The following is a 17,453-nucleotide window of genomic DNA, read 5'->3' as shown; positions in this document are numbered from 1 at the left end:
TTTAATTGCCCAAGCAAAGTTCCAGACGCAAGGAGCTGAAAGGCCATATTTTCTGCTGTAACTTTGTGACCCTTTGCCTGTTTCATTTCATTTTACTTTAAACAACAGTTATATCTAATCAACGTTAAACAAAAGACGCGTTCAAGAAAATTCCTACCTACCTGTTTTTGGTTGTTCACAGTTTAGGCACGATGATGCTCGCTAAAACAGAACTAACATTGCCGGAATACCGTAATGCATCGAGAATTAACCGAATACAGATTGGGTGGCTGTTTTGTAGAATGTCTCCACTCCGTCCATAAGCATGACTTCAACCGTCCGGTTTCCAGAAATTTCAATACTCTATTTTAGTCTCATGCTCATGTTTCTGTCCTAGGCCTGTAGCAGAAGCCCAATACAAATTGGAGGAACACCCTATTTTCTCATTAGACATTTTACAACCATCTGGAGCAAACATTGAGCTCAATTACTTTAGACCATGCTTCCGTCCCCCATTTTGATTTTTTGCACCCAGTGCCTACTGTATCTTGATTTCATGCTTTTGCTTTCAGCAATTATTCCACTTACTGTGGACGAATGAATTGTTGCTTCTCTGCAACTATTGCCTGTTATTTCATTACACTTATAACCTTTAACCTTCCTTCTCTTTGACCTTACACTTTGTTCCACTTGCTGTTCCCGCTCCCTATAAAACATTTAATTTTTCTTCTATTTAAAAGAGGTCATATTAAATCCACCCTTTACTTCAAACTTTTCATGCGCCCTTCTCTTACTTCTATTCCTGAGGCTTATATGATATTACAAGATTGTTTTTGGACCGATGGGCTTTGTAATCCGCCACCCATCCCACTCCATAGTGAGAGTGAACTGTTACAACTATGGCTGAACAAGCACTGCGCTCCTCCGTTAAGAGGCTGGGAGTCGGGGGGGGGCGGCCTCTGCTGATTTCCCGCCTCCCCCAATGGCTGGGATCACCAACAGCGGGCTCAAGTTGCAAACGCCAGTTGTGTTCCGTCCTTTGTGTTGAGTTAGTACCGTCCGGAAGGGGTGGTGTCAAGTTTAGCAGCCTGTGTGTGTGCCTGGAGGGGCTATGAAAATGTGTTCCGAGTCGGAATCACTGGAACAGAAGCTGCGGCTGGTACACAGCACCATCAAATCTTACCCCGACTTCCCCACCGAGGGCATCCTTTTTCGGTGAGTTTTCTCCTCCCTCTCTAGATCCCTTTCTAAGGCAAAGTAGGTTTGTCAGTATTTGGACCTTTCCGCACTGGAAGCGTGGCCGCTTAGTTAAGCAACATCGAAAAAGCTGACGGGTCCATGTGAATAAAATCCCAGGACTGTGAAAATAGAATGATCTTTAATGTATGTTTGCTTTCCTAAGTCAAAGTATCAAAAACAAGAAGTTATTGCTTGTTGCATCTATTCTCCAAACGTCGAATCTTATCCCTCCTAAAGTATTTGCCAGCCCTTATAAGGGGACTTTGCATTTATATAGTGCCTTTCTAATGTTGTGGCGATTTGTTAGGCAATACATGGAGTGGGTGTGAAATTTCCTAGCCCTGTAATTGCGAAAATAATGAACTGTAGGATGGAGTTACAGAAAAAACAGGACAGAGCTCATTCCATTCTCCCTGAAAAAATGTGAGGTCGGCATAAGCTAAATGTGCTGTCGGTCTCGTTCCAATGAATGGGTTGTCAGGGTCTAAAGTAGGAAGTTCAAAATAAGAGTCATAATTATGAGCGTCTCTAATTAATTTCACTCCAATAAGGTAGGCGTGGAAATGATTCTTGCATGATCAAATCTATTTTAAGGGTATTAAGTAAGTCACTAATTAGTTCAGAGATAGTAGGAACTGTAGATGCTGGATTCAGAGATAGTTAGTTCACTAATTAATTCACTTGGGAATTCAAGACTGCCTTATTTATCTAGTGATAAATAGAACATAATGGAAATACACTGAGTCAGGTGGTATGGAGAGAAACCAAAGTTCATGTTCCAGGTTGATTACCCTTTGTCAGACTGTAATGCAGTGCTCAAATTCTTCACTAATGAAGCACAGAAGGAGACCTATTTGCTTGTTGTGTCTCTGTCAACTTCTTTGAAGAGCAATCCAGTCAGTCCCATTCCTCAACACTTATGTTTTTTTCCTTCAAGTATTTATCCAGTTCCCTTTTTGGAGGGTATTACTGTTTTGAATCTGTAACCACTGTCCTAGCAGGCAAGGCAGTCTAAATACAAATCCGTCAATAATGAAAAAACGTTTTTACTGCTTTTTTGAAAATTCATTCAAGAGATGAGAGCATCAATGGCTAGGCAGCATTTATTGCCCATCCCTAATTGCCCAAAGGGCAGTTAAGAGTCAACCACATCGCTGTGGGTCTGGAGTCACATGTAGGCTGGATCAGTTAAGAATGGCAGTTCCCTTCCCTAAAGGACATTAGTGAACCAGATGGTATTTTCCAACATTCAATTGATGGTCCTCAGACTCTTAATTCCAGATTTTTCTCTTCTTTATTGAATTCAAATTTCCTTATCTGCCATGGAGGGATTCAAACCTGGGTCCCCAGAATGTTAGACAACAAGGTGCAGAGCTGGATGAACGCAGCAGGCCAAGCAGCATCATAGGAGCCTGGGTCTCTGGGGTAATAGTCCAGCAACAATACCACTAGGCCATCGCCTGACCCAGATTGTCTCCAGTTATTTTGCTCACCTCCTAAAATCTACGCTGTCTGTCATTGACCCTTCTGTTACCTCTAGTTCTTCTGGCGGCGGTCATTGTACGTTGATGCCTGCAATTAATGACCCTTCCACTGCTGTAAACAGTTCATTAATTTGCTGAATCACAAACTTGTGATTTTTAAACACAGCTGTCAAATCTCTTCTTGTTCTTATTATTAACAGCGAAGACTAAAATCAGCTTCTCCAATCTGGTAACATGGGTTATTATCTCAATAACTTTTGAAAATCTGTGTATGCAGCATGGACTGCACTGCTCTCACTTATCTTCTGTTAGTTTATCGAGAATAAACTCAAACAAGTTAGTTTAATGCAGTTTGACCATATCAATTATTTACTTACTTTTCAGTTTTAGTTTTAAGAATTCTGCCATGTATTGCCTAACTGCATTTTGCAATTAGCAAAGTGACATTGACTGTAGGTTAATCTTTGAATTTGTCTATTGTGAAGTTAGTGTGAGAATCTCTGGCATGAAACTCCATATTTTAAAGTGCATCTGGAAAGTGTTCAAACAAAAATAGGAATTCCTGGAGAAACTGACAACATTCTGTGGAAAGAAAGCGGAGTCGACATTTTGGGTCCAGGAACACTTCTTCAGTTCTAAAAGGGTGGACCTGCTGAGTTTTTCCAGCAATTTTAGTTTTTGTTTCACATTTCCAGCATCCACAGTTCATGGTTTTTTGGAAAGTGTTGAAAATGTTTTTGCAGACTATAATGGGGTGGATGTAATACAACATTATGGTGGCTCAGTGGTTAGCACTGCTGCCTCGCAGTGCCAAGGACCCAAGTTCGATTCCACCCTCGGGCGACTGTCTGTGTGGAGTTTGCCTATTCTCCCCATGTCTGCATGAGTTTCCTCCGGGTGCTCTGGTTTCCTCCCACAGTCCAAAGATGTGCAGGCTAGGTGGATTGGCCATGCTAAATTGCCTGTAGTATTCAGGGATGTGTAGATTAGGCGGATTATGCAGGATGGGTCTGGGAGGGATGCTCTGAGGGTCACTGTGGACTTGTTGGGCCGAAGAGCCTGTTTCCACACTCGTGATTCAATGATTCTATGAAACATTCTATAAAGCCACTGTCGTATGATTTACAAGATGTTCTTGATGACTGTGCTTCCTGCTATGTGCTCATGAAGCAACGTCACCACTGTTGGAAGAATAAAAAAATTTAAACAAGATTTGTATTTCTTTGGACTTGTGAACATGCACACACAATTGACTGACCAGTTCTTGAATTCTGTTTCACACAGTGATGTGGGAAGTTAAGGATATTACCAGTGACCTAAACAACCAGGAAATGTTGCCAGCTGCAGAAAATTCATCTCTGTTTTGGAGCTTCAGCAGCTGCTGGAGTTGCTATGGGGCACGGCCTCAAAGCTGAGAGCTATGTGCATAGCATGCTCAAAGAAGTGGTCCACTACAGGCTGTGCAGAGAGGGAATCAGTGACACCAAGCAGCTCGAGAGAACCAAGTAGAAAATGTAAAAGAGCCCTAGGGTCCAACTCGCTAATTGGTTTGGATACTGCTGAGATGTTGGTTCCTCAGAGGCGTATAGTCAGAGCCAAGTCCACAGAGGGCTGTTGAGCCTGGCTAATTAAGTATATTCAAGGCTGAGCCAGATTTTTAATCAGTAACGAATCGAGGGTTATGTGGATAAAGTCAGGAAAGTGACATTGAGGATAATCAGATCAGTCATGATCTCATTGATTGACAGGGCAGACTTGATGGGCTAAATGACCTACTTCTGCTCCTGTGTCATAGTGGTCTTAAGTTTATAGCACCACACACAGCTCAGCTAAAGAGGAGGGAATGAAGAACAATAGTGATAGGGATTCATTAGTTAAGGAAACAGATAGGTATTTCTGCAGCTGAAAACGTGACTCCAGGTAGGAGCATTGCCAGGATCAAGGATGTGATAGGACAGCTACAGGACATTCTTCAGAGGAAAGGAGAATGACCAGTGATTGGGGTCCATGTTGGTAGCAGTGGTAGGAAGAGGGAATATGGTCCTGCAATCAGAATTTAGGAAGTTAGCTCAAAAAAAATCTGGCAAGCAGGACCTCAAATGTATTAATATCTGGAATACTCTCAGTGCCATGTGTGAGTACAGAAGTAGGATAAAGCAAGTGGAAAGATGGTGGAGGAAGGAGGGCTTTAGATTCCTGGGACATTGGGGTTTTTGCACTTGTACAATCCGGACAGGTGAAGAGAGCTGGGATTGAGTTCCCTGAGGTGTTTTGCTGTTGGGAGGGCTTTAAACTAACCTGGCAGGAGGTGTGAAAACCAGGAGAGAATGTCAGAGAGGAATATTCAGGTGCGTAAAATGCTGAGAAAAGCAGATAGCACTAGAGTAGAGAATAGCAAGCTAATGGGTGAAGTCAGAGTAAGGAAGAGAATAATGATGTCTGAATCAGGGTTATATTGCATGTGTGTGAATGCATGGAGTGTAGTAAATAAATAAGTTTCATGAGTTGCAGGTACAGATTGTCACATAGAATTCTAATGCAATGCATTAAAAGACCGGGCGTGAGGATTGTGTGTTAAACATTTCTGGGTACAAGATGTTCAGAAAAGGATGAAAGTAAGAAGGAGTGGAGGTATTGGTTAAGGACTGAATTGTAGTGCTGGAGAAAGGTCGCCTTAAGAAGGTTCAAGGACATAATCAATTTGGCTAGAACAAAAAAGGTGCAATACATTGCTCGGTGTAGTATATAGACCAGCAACTAGTTGGAAGGATATACAGGAAAAAAATTGCAAGTGAATTAGAGGTGCAACCGGTTTAGAATAGTTATAAAGGAGGACTTCAATTATTATAGAGTTGGATAGTTGTGTAATGAGCAGAGATAGACAAGTGTTCCTAGAATGTGTTCAGGAGAATGATTTTACCGCAGCATGTGTCTGGTCCAACACAGACGTACTGGTCGACGTGAAGTTTGGAAAAGAGATGGATCAAGTAAATAGTGTCGTGGGGGAACACTTGGGAGACAGTAATCATGGAATCACAACATTTACGATGTTGACAGAACAGTGGACGTTCTAGAGTAATAATAATCAACTGGAGGTGTGCCAATTTAAATTGGGCAAGATCGGAGCTGAGCCTGATAGACTGGAACCAAAGGCTAGTGAAAAAACTGTAGCTGAGAAATGGACTATCTTCAAAAGAGAAATGGCCAGGCACAGTCGAGGTATATTCCCTCATAAGGCCAAGATAGGGCAAACAAATCCAGAACTCTCTGGATGGAAAATGAAACAGAAATTAAGGTGAAGAAGAAAAGTTGTGCTTGCTATTTATCAGGTAGAAAATCCTGCTAGAACCAAAAGCTTCAGAGATGAGCAGGAAAAGCAAAGAAGGAATATGAAAGATACTGACAACTAACATAACTAGGAATCCCAAAATCTTCTACAGGTATGCAAAGAGTGAAGGAACGAGTAAAGTGGAATCTGGATCAACATAAATTATTACAGGTGACAGGACACGTGGAGAGAGCAGTATCCTGAGCTTTATCAATTAGGGCACAGTGCACAATGGCAAGGTAGTTAACCTAAACTTGATGTCATTAATTAGGTCTCAGCTATAAGAATTGTGCACAGTTCTTGGCACCGCACTTTGGAAGGATGTGAAAGCATTGGAGAGAGTGTAAGAGGCTTACAAGAATGTTTCCAGGAATGTGACACTCTAGTTGTGAGGAATGATTGGAGAAGTTGAAGCAGAACATTAATAGAAAGAAATTGTTTCTGCCTGTGAAAGGATTGAGAATGAGAGGACACAGATTTTGAGTGATTTGCAAAAAAAGCAAAAATGATGTAAGAATAAACATTTTCACCTGAGTGGCTTGAGTCTGGAAATCACTGCCTGAAAATATGTTGGAAATAGCTTCAGTCGGGGCTTTCAAGAGGAAGTGAGATGATTAACTAAATACAAACAATAATCAGAATTCCAGGGAAATGTGATTTGGTATCAAAATAAAATGCTCAGTGAGACTGCAGGTGACGGGTAGTCTGTGCAGGAGTCCTCCTGCTTTCAACTAGGGACCTAGGGTGGGTTGTACACAGCAGTCCCTTATAACCACAGAATGCGCTGGTTCCTGAACTCTCAGCCCAACTGTTTATTTTATGGTGCTGTGGAGTCCATGGACCATGTATATATTGGTTGTGGGTGATTACACCTTCATTTTAATTACATGAAAAATCTTTTGTGTTTTTGGTTGCATTCACCTCCACATTCTTGATTTTTGGGCACCCTGTGAGGAGCAGTGTGAGCAGATTGTGAATCTCCTTGTGGATCTGCTGCTGGGTCTGGCCGGTCTGGCTGGTCTGGCTATAAACAGGCCCAGGCAGCAGGCTGTGGAAGGGGTCATTTCTGCCAACTGCCTGCTCCTCTTCCACAGCTACATTCGTGTCTGGGTGTCCTTGGAGAGGGAGCATAATACTCTCGATACCATTAGAGAGGTTGGCACATTGCAGGATACAGTGCTTTATTACCCCCTCCAACTTCATTTTAATTTTAATCCCTTCCCTCTCTCTACCTCCCCCTCACATTTGTTGATTGCATTGCTGTTGATGGGCTTTGATTGCAAATATTTAATTGGCTGCATGGGTGGATTACTGATCATAATTAAACTGGAAAAAAAAAAGAGCCACTGCAGACACGAGGGACCAAATGGCCTCCTTCTGAGCTGCAGTAATTCTATGATATGTATCTGACACAACAAGCTGAATGTGCTAGCATATAACTTGTGTCCATGATCAATTTATTTAATTGAAGTAATCTGTCAATGTAAACACAATCTAGCACCTTCATTATTTTAAGCATTGCTGTGATTGCTCCAGAGATTAAACATAAATGGACACAAGTTTGTATACCTATCTGAATAATTTTTTTTTTAGACTGGATATCAGTCTTGCATCTCTGAACAATTTCCAAATTGTCAGTTGTCAAGCAAGGAATTATTTCTTTGTACTAAAACAAGGCACAATTAATTTAGTTAATTAGACCTATAAACACTGAGAAAGATTTGTTTGAACTTATAGAATAAGTAGTAAGCATTGATTGTGTAGAACATGCAGAACGACACTTTTCACTGTATACTAGTACATGTGGCAACAATAAATGAAACTGAAACTCATGGCATGCAGTTTAAAGGATATTCCATTTGCTGTAATGAATGATTTCAGATAAAATGGTTAAATATAAAAGAATCTGTACTTGTAATGCCATTGCAACTATAATTACATGATATATAATTTGGCAAAATAGCTGACTCTTTAAAGGAGGCTAAAGCAATGGCTGCAAGGTGTCAATCGTTGATTCACTTCAGCAACATGCTATCTCAGCATCCACCACAAAGGGAGATATTTAGAATTTTTGATTAACCCTTGGACAACACAATGAGTCCTCCTAAAGGTATTAGATTTTAAAACTTATGAGAAAAATAGGAGAATAGAAGGACCCCCCCAGATAATTTCAGCCTAAGTAACTGGTTTGTGGAACAAAGATCCATTAAAAGTTAATATAGTAGCCATCTTATTTTGTTCTACGTAATCAACCTGTGGGACACAGTTTTCAACAAAACCTCGCATGGAAGGGCTTTGAGACATCATCAGAGAGTGCTCTCAACCAGAAAGTTTGAGGAAAATAGCTTTCAGGAATTTTGAAAGAGCCTTATTGAAAGAGTTCAAGCAATCAGCAAGTGCTGTTATTTCAGGACTAGTATGGCACAAGCAACCCTCTTCTCTCAGACAAAGCCTGCTGTACATACTGAGTCCACCTACACAAGAAACTTCAAACTAATTGACTACAAAGCTATTACAACTGCTAAATTCTGATTTCAAGTTTATAATTTGTTTCTCTTCATAAAAAGAGAATCTTAAAGCATGTAAACATCCAGGCTTGAAACGATAGTAGTCTGATCTTACTTTCTGTAACCCTAACCCTAACCCTAAATCTTCTAAGATTTAATTGCTTAGTAACTTTCAGCAATGTAATAAATTAATTGTTGACCTTTGTTAAAAACTCTAATTTTTCTAGTTATTTTTTAAAATCCGAACACTTAGAAAGAAACTGGTGCTAAATGAGCTATATAAATTTGTAATTCATAGATCACTCTGCAGACATGCATTGTGTGGTTATGACACCATTTCGTTTATCAGAACACGGGCAGTGAAGGACAGAATCTAAAGCCTAGTCTTTATGTATTGAAGCTTTTATATACAGAGACATACAATGCATATCATGCATTTGTACCAACAATTCCTCTTTTAGTTTGTTCCTATCTATGCACAGATGAATCCACAATTAATGCCTACTGCCTCAATGAACATTCCTATGATACACAATTTGCACTCCTGACACTTCACAACTGGTGAATACTTTATGAATTAGTCATGTTTTGGATAAACCTCAATACCACTTTGGCACTTTGAAATCCATGCAATATTTTAAACACAAAGCTTTAAGCATCTGGCTTTGGAATTTGTAGTCTAAAGTTGATGATGAGTATTTTATTGCTGTGTTCTTGTCTGAGTAAATTTAGCTCAGACTGATTGTAAATCCAGGGACAATTCAGCAAAAAAAGAAATAATCATAGAATCCCTACAGTGTGGAAACCGGCCACGCGGTCTACCAAGACCTCTAAAGAGCATCCCACTCAGTTCTGCCCCATCCCTGTAACCCCGCATTTCCCATAGCTAATCCATCTAACCTACACATTCCCTGGACGCTATGCCCAATCCACCTAATCTACACATCTTTGGACTGTGGGAGGAAACCAGAGCACTCCCAGGAAACCCACGCAGGCACAGGGAGAATGTCCAAACTCCACATAATCAGTCGCCCGAGGGTGGAATTGAACTTGGGTCACTGGTGCTGTGATGTAGCAGTGCTAACCACTAAGCCACCATACTGTCCCGTTTTTCTTTTCTTTTTTGGCTAATCCAGCTAACCTACACTTCTCTGGACACTGAACAATTCAGCTTGGCCAATCTACCCAACCCGCACATCCTTGGACTGCAGGGGGATACCAGCGCACCCAAAGGAAACCCCTACAGACACAGAGAATGTGCAAACTCCACACAGACAGTCGCCAGAGGCTGGAATTGTACACCGGTCCCTGTTGCAGGGATAAGAATGCAGTCATTAATATGCTGAAATGTACATTGTGCTTCTGCCTTCCATTTTCTTCATTCTGTCCCTTAATTTTAATAAATTTAGTTTGTTATAATGTACCTTACCCTTAAAAATATGAGCTGTACCCTTTTTTCTGATTTTCTGTTTCTCTACAACCCAAAGAAAGAAGCTTTAGAGCTTCCTCAGAATGTAAACAGCACAATTATACAGGAATCCCTATGATCCAAATACAGTATCTGAATTAAATAGTGTTTCCAATTACAATCCTGTTAGGTTTAATGACTGGTTGAAGTCCCACCCAGCATATAGAGATACTGTGTTAAAATTGTCAGGATGCTAATAATACAGTCCCTCTGTCTCTACCTTACCCATTTTTTTTATTAAAGATGTGATCAGTTAATGGCAGAACTGACTCCAGGCTAAATAATTCTGTGTTTATCAGTGGTATTTCTGCTTATCTTTTTAATGCTCTGAAACAATTTAAACAGCACTGCTTGGACTAGCTGACAGTTTGGAATTAATAATCCCTCAGTTTCGTCAAATTACAGATCTATAAAATAATCTGGCGCCTTCAACATCGCATGAATAGTCTGCCACCACAGGGACTATTAATCCATTTGGCTCGACGGGCCAAAATAAAACAGAAAATTGAAACAGTGTAAATGAAATCATTGAAAGTACTTAACATTTAAATAGCACTTATCTGCATACTGTTCTTTTCATCGAACAAAGTAACATGATGGACTTGATCTACTGTTTTCGCCAATAAATGTTGATCTCATTTGAATTGTCGGAAAGGGAGCATCCAGAGTTCTGTGCATACGTTCTACTAACTGGTTCAGAGTAGCACTGATAGAAGCTTGAGAGGCAGGTTACTCAAAGAGGAAATGGGTGAGGGGGAAGATGGAGTTGGTGGAGAGGGAAAGTCAGATTACCTGAAATAAAATCACTTTTGGGTTCAACTGTGCAGTTATGCAGTGAAAAGGGGAGATAAAGAAAAAAATATTTTATCATTGAACCATGAGATAAAGTCATATGGCATGGAAGCAGACCCTTCAGTCCAACGCATCCATGCTGACCAGGTTTTCCAAACTAAACTAGTCCCATTTGCCTATATCCCTCTAAACCTTTCATATTCATGCACCTGTCCAAAATTCTTTTAAATATTGTACCTGTACACGCCGCTACTACTTCCTCTGGCAGTTCATTCCATATACAAACCACCTTCTGTGTGGAAAAGTTGCCCCTGAGGTCCCTTTCAAATCTTTCCCCCTCTCACCTTAAACCTATGCCCTCTTGTTCTGAACTCCCCTACCCTAGGGAAAAGACCTTGACTATTCACCTTGTCCATGTCTCTCATGATTTTATAAACCTCTGGAAGGTCACCCTCCCAACCTGCTACATTCCAGGTGGAAAACTGTCCAAGTCTATGTATCACCTCCTCATAACTCAAACCCTCTAGTCCTGATAACATCCTTGTAAATTTTTTCTGCACCCTTTCCAATTTAATAACATCCTTCCTGAGGCGGGGCAGTCAGAACTGTATGAGATGTTTAGATTTAGATTCTACTGTCACATGTACTCAAGTACAGGAGTACAGTTAAAAGTATATAAATGTCGCCACACATCTTGGGTACGAAGCTACCTAGGTACAAAAAACTTTGAAACAAAGTACTAAAAGAAAACAAAGTTTACAAAAGTTAAGCATTATCTTCATAGGATAAGAAGAAAAATAAAGAAATAAGGTAATAGTTAATATTAAAGTCCTTCTTAATAGAAAATAGAAAAGTAAAGGAACAAAATTAAAAGTTCAACAGTCCTTAAGTCCTTGGCTTAGCTTGCTTTCCAGGAGACCTCAGGTGCCTGTTCTCGCCACCGCAGGTAACATATGTTACAGCATGGTAAAAGGCCTTTTGGTCAATCATAGCTGTTTGGGCTGTTTGACACTTTTAAATCCATCCTACATCCTTTTCAAACATTTAGCCATTTACCCTTTTAATACCATTAAATTCATCAGTAAGCCTACTAGGCAACGTTGATCAGAATGTTTCAGAGGGAATTAAATTGTTACAGAAGCATATTTAGGTACACAGAATTTGTGGAGAGAACAAGATAGTTAGGATTACTAGTCTTTTCTCCGAGATAATCATCTTGTCTGAGAAAGGATCCACGTCAGAAATATTAACTTACCTGCTGTCTCCACTCGGACATAAATATTGTTTTTAAAAAGTACTCATTTAAACTCTTAGAATTCTATTGGGTAACTATTTAAACATTAATAAGTGTGTTTACTAAAAATAAAATATTGATTCCTTTCTTTCAACTCTGTACTTTCAATTATATTCACCAAAGATGAAAAAAAAAGCAATGGGTAAATCTAAAGGAACAAATTGTTGTAATGTTCTGCATAATATACTGAAACGTTACTGATGACTTTCTGAAAAAAAGTCGTCTTTCTGATGCAATTTTTCTAATCTGTTTTAAATGTTAACAGCAGTAAATTAATGGGAAAACCATTTTACTATTCTATATTCCGATTCTCCAGAGACGTTGATCTCCACAGATACAGCATTTGCTGTATTGCTGTTTACTTACTTTTACTTAGCATATCTCTATATTTTTTTTCAGAGACGTCTTCCCTCTTTTGCACAATCCCAAAGCCTTCAGTGCAGTTATTGACCTGTTTGAAGATCACTTGAAAAAGACGTTTCCTGTGATTGATTTATTTGTTGGTAAGTCAGAGTTGTATTAAAAGAGATCTTGATCACCAAATTAGAACTTTTACAAGACTGTGGCTTGGGAAGAGCATTCAACACAAAGATGACAGTCTTCTCACAATGGTTCCATGTGACAGAAGTTGCCAACCCGGTATTAGATTCTTTTTGGTCGGCAGTGCTGAGGCATGTTACCCAATGGCAGAGTGGATCAAGTCAATACCCACTACCCTAAGTGTTGCATCCTAAACTCTGATCAATTGAATGGAAATATTGACAATAGACTTCGGTTTCTAACAAGTGGTCTGTTAAGCAAGTTGAGGATAGCAGAGTCAGATAGCTTTTCAATATTCATTAGTTCGTAATGTTTTTGGAAAAGCTCACTGCAGTGGTGTAATTGAGCCTTGTTAACATCAGTGCAGTTACATCCTCCCAAGTTATTGCTGTCAGGGGATAGTGAGATTTTTCTTCTTTGAAAGAAAAATAAAACTTAAAAGGAAGTATAAAAGAAAGTTCAATTATGATTAAACATGTCTGTGTTCAAACTGGTATAAACTTGAAAAGGAAGAGACCCAATGGTTAGTCTATGTTACAAAAAAAAGTCTTAGATACAATCTCTTAAGAGCAGAATAGAATATGCAGTAGCTGAAACTAGTTCATCACCTACTTTTCCAAATTGCTTCCCACTTTCAATGAATTAATGGATAGTTGTTGTTAGTAGTACTTATTATATGTAAAAGATTAAATCTTGTCCTCCCAGGAAATCTTGTATGTTTGGTTTACAAGGAGGTAATACTGTTATATATATTACAAATTGCTACAGTCATTCTTATTTTTGTGCTTGCAGGGTTAGATGCCCGTGGATTCCTATTTGCCCCAATTCTGGCACAAAAGTTTGGAATTGGTTTTGTGCCAGTTCGAAAGAAAGGAAAGCTGCCGGGGCCAACCTTGTCTGTGAGCTACAGTTTAGAATACGGAGAGGTAAGTCTTAGTGCATAATCCTGATTTTATTTTCTTAAATTAACAATACAGTCTGTTAATTAGTGTCAGAATGTCACAATCCTTCTAAAAGGCTTGCTTCTTTGTTTGAAGGCTGAAGTCGAGTTGCAACATGATGTTATTCAAGCAAATCAGAAAGTTGTCATTGTCGATGATTTGCTTGCAACAGGAGGTATGCAAGACATGATTAGCTTTGTGCATTGCCTTTACACTGATATGGACTCAGGATTTGCTGGGTAGGGCATCACAGCAGTGTGTTCCAAGGCCAATAGTAGTGTGGTGAAAATTATCCACCAATTTCCTTACCACAATTTGTCAGATTATTTAAATTTCAATTGTGGTGAATGCCTTTAACTTGTTTATTTTGCTAGCACATTCTGGGCTATAATAGTCACAAAACGATGTGAGAGGACTACAGTAATGTTAATGCAGCAACTGGGTTACTGCATTTTTTTTCAGCTAAAGCTTCTTTTGAAAATCAAGGTATTAGAAAAATTCTGGACTAAGTACAAAATTATAAATATTTAATTTAAAGACAATTAACTAAATTCTATATTTTTATCTTTTGGTGCAGGTACTCTGTCAGCCGCCTGTGACTTGCTGAACAAAACGGGAGCTAATATTCTTGAATGTTTGGTAGTGATTGAAATTAAGGCTCTGAATGGTGCAAAGAAATTGAATTGTGTGCCTCTGCACTCACTTGTGCAGTTCTAGGTTGTTGTTCCTTTTTCTGAATTGGGATTACTCTGCAGTATTTCATTCTGTAATAGTCAGATGGATTTACAGTTTTGAGGGCTGATTCCATTAATTCCATTTTTAATATATAGCAATTTTGTCATATTGGATAAAACAAAAATTTTCAAATTTTTACGTCATTTGATTTGCGCAGACTTATGCCTATTAACGCATACCCTTCTACTTCCAACTTATACCTCAGTTAGTGTGATTTTAAAAGGAAATTAAAATAAGTTAAAGGGTGTTAAACTTTAAATTGCCTAGTTTTAAAATTTATCCAGTTTAAAACCATATTTTAAATGCACATGAACCATAAACACTGAACAGTTGGACTCTAGAAAAGAGAAGCCACTTGTAATTTGTCATTTCTACAAAGACAACTGGTGTTTTTACACAGTTCACTTCTTTCCATTTCACTATTAGTCAAAGGTTCGTTTGGTGGTGGCTGTCCTCTGGTATCTGGCCCGACTGACAAGGAATGTGACACAGTGGTATGTCCCCACCTCTGGTCTAAAGGCCTGGGTTCGAATCCCACCTGCACCAGAGATTATAATAATGTCTCTGAACATGTTGGTTAGAAGGAAATCGAGAGTTTAAAAAAAAATGCCCAACTGACAATTAATTCATGTGAGCCACATCATTGAGTTGGAGATCTCAAAGGGTGAGAGTAATTTTTGGGGTGTGTGGGCAATTGTAACATCTCATTATCTCTGCTATGGCTGAGAACTTTTTGAGCTCAAAGACCATCTTGGCCTATGGGTGAACTACTCTCTGAGCTAACCAACCTGAGTTGATGCAGAGTGATGCCAACAGCATGGGTTCAATTCTTGCATTAGCTGAGGTTACCATGAAGGACTCTCCTTCTCAACGTCTTCCCTCACCCAAGGTGTGATGACCCTCTGGCTAAATCGCCACCAGTTATCTCACTCAGAGAGCAGCTCTGTCACCTGGTATGGTGGCTTTATCTTTACAAATTGAATCACTGGGGAATCCCACAAGCTATTTAAATGACCACAGCACCTCTGTCTCAAACACAAGGTTTCGTAAGCTTGATCGAGCTGCCTGTCTTGATCTGCCAGACATCAAATTGCGAGGCTGGCATGAGCTGACTGGTATTTATTCAGTAGAGTGCAGCTCTTCATCTGTTTAATTATATTGAATTTTACTGCAGGTCTCAACTGGAGAAAGCTTGTTACAATTTTCATAATGTAGATGACTTCAATTATGTTCAGTTTTGACAAAAATAACATTCCAAAATAAACATAAAATGTATTAAGAAGGATTTTCAGTAGTTTAAGAAAGCACATTTTTCATAAGGATAGAAAATTAGTGGGGTGCCTGTCATTCCTGTGATGGAAACCCAGGATTGAGGCACTGGCCTTGGTTGGATCACATTTCACAGCTCAAGCTGCAGGTGTGAGTTGGTCAGTTTGAGGTATTAGTTAGTTCTCGCCCACAATAATGTTAATACATGGGGCAATGAAAGATCTGGACTGGTGGCAGCTCACAATATTTTTATGGATCCAGGTGCAGCACTCTTTCCAATCTGCAAAAGCAAAATGTCAGAAACGTTTGTGGCTGAGAGCTGGACATAGAAAATTGTTTCCAAGTGTAATTGAAATCTCTGATATTGACAATGACTTTATGCAGTCATTCTGACTTATGATACCAGATTTTTGCTCCTGGCAAATGTGAAAGTTGCCCCAATTTAAGTTTAATTTCACTGACTAGTATAAGAATATTTTATCTAGTTCCCCTGAATCAGTCAGCTAATCAAAACTGCATTGTCCAATGGTGGCAGCTTATTTCAGGAGTTCTCAACCAACTGTTTAAAAGATGACTGTTAACTTGTTTAGTGAACAAATGGAATGGTACTATAACCAATGATACTGGACTAGTAACAGGTTCACTAGTTCCATCACAGCAAATCTGGTAATTTAGTTTCAAAAACTGACCATAAAATTTGATGAATTATTGTAAGAACCATCAGTCTGCGAGCCAACCTCATTCTTGGGTTTTAGGAATGATGGGGAACCAAGTACATCAGTGGATGCTTCAACCAGAAGGGCTCAGCCAGCTCCTGAGTCAATATTATCCCAGTCTTCAGCCAATTCAATTCCCTCCGCGCTCATCAAGAAACACTAAAGGCACTGGATACCACAAAGGCTGTGGGCCTCAAACATTCAGCCACAGCCCCAGCCAATTTGGTCCAGTGCAGTCACAGCATCATCGACACAGTAGAATGGAACATTGTCTAGGTATGTCTTGTACATACACAGTAGTACAAATCCAACTCAGCCAATTACTAAACGGTCTATTCTGTATTATCGAAGTGATGGAAGGTATTGTCAACATTGTAAGCGTCACTTGATAACATCAAAAATAACCTGCCTGCTACCATTCAGCTTAGGTTCCACCAGGTCCAGATCCTGTGACAACTTTGGTCCAAAATGGACAAAACTGGATCCCAGAGGGGCAAGTAACTGCAGTTGAGATCAAGGTAGCAGTTCACAGTATGCCACAAGGATCCCTAACAAAACTAGAAATGGTAAAACTCTGCTGGGTGGAATCATCAGAAAGGAAGATAGTTGCTATTGAAGGTCAATCATCTCAGTTCTAAGACATTACTGCAGGGCTTCTTACAGTAGTCGCCTAGGCCCAAACACCTTCAGGTTGCTTTATTAATGACACTCCCTGCATTACAAGGTCAGAGATGGAAGTGTTCACTGATGATCAGCTAATATTCAGTACTAGTCGTGATTCTTCAGATAGCTAAAAGTACCAAGACCTTGACAACGTTCAAGCTTGGGCTGATAAATGGCAACTGGTAGGTAATTACCGTCTCCAACAACAGAATCCAAGCATCACCCCTTGGCAAAACCATAACTGAATTCCCCATTGACATTCTAGGATTTACAATTTTGGGAAAAAAAAAATTCAAATGGATCAGCCATATAGCATGGCTACAAGCGCTTGTCATAGGCTGGGAATTCTACTCTAACTGAATCAGCTCCTGATTTCTCAAAGCATGTTCACTGTCTATAAGGCACAAGCCAAGGGTACGACTGAAAACAATCCAATGCCTGGATGACAGCAACTCTGACAACACTCAAAAAGCTCAACTCCATCCAAGTCAATGACTA

At 39.6% G+C, this 17,453-nt stretch overlaps 1 protein-coding gene across 1 annotated transcript; it reads left to right on the top strand.

The window, feature by feature from the left end:
- The first annotated feature begins 954 nt into the window (after positions 1–954).
- aprt (adenine phosphoribosyltransferase) lies at positions 955–15,589 on the top strand. Its single transcript, XM_020519519.2, has 5 exons — positions 955–1,194; positions 12,491–12,594; positions 13,424–13,557; positions 13,669–13,747; positions 14,150–15,589. Exons 1-5 carry the CDS (start codon positions 1,091–1,093, stop codon positions 14,287–14,289), a joined length of 561 nt encoding a protein of 186 aa, XP_020375108.1. The 5' UTR covers positions 955–1,090; the 3' UTR covers positions 14,290–15,589.
- Positions 15,590–17,453: the final 1,864 nt, after the last annotated feature.

This window comes from Rhincodon typus, unplaced genomic scaffold (genome assembly GCF_021869965.1).
Source record: "Rhincodon typus isolate 14 unplaced genomic scaffold, sRhiTyp1.1 hic_rhity00003141, whole genome shotgun sequence".
Taxonomy (NCBI): Eukaryota; Metazoa; Chordata; class Chondrichthyes; order Orectolobiformes; family Rhincodontidae; genus Rhincodon; species Rhincodon typus.
The sequence above is the reverse complement of the archived record's forward strand: the minus strand, read 5'-3'. Positions and strand labels throughout refer to the sequence as shown.

What these genes read in the sequence shown, in the direction of transcription:
- aprt (XM_020519519.2), top strand. Translation starts at nt 1,091, where the DNA reads ATGAAAATGTGTTCCGAGTCGGAATCACTGGAACAGAAGCTGCGGCTG. An exon ending in ACCGAGGGCATCCTTTTTCG is followed by an intron (nt 1,195 to 12,490) that starts GTGAGTTTTCTC and finishes ATTTTTTTTCAG; the next exon opens with AGACGTCTTCCCTCTTTTGC. An exon ending in TGTGATTGATTTATTTGTTG is followed by an intron (nt 12,595 to 13,423) that starts GTAAGTCAGAGT and finishes TTGTGCTTGCAG; the next exon opens with GGTTAGATGCCCGTGGATTC.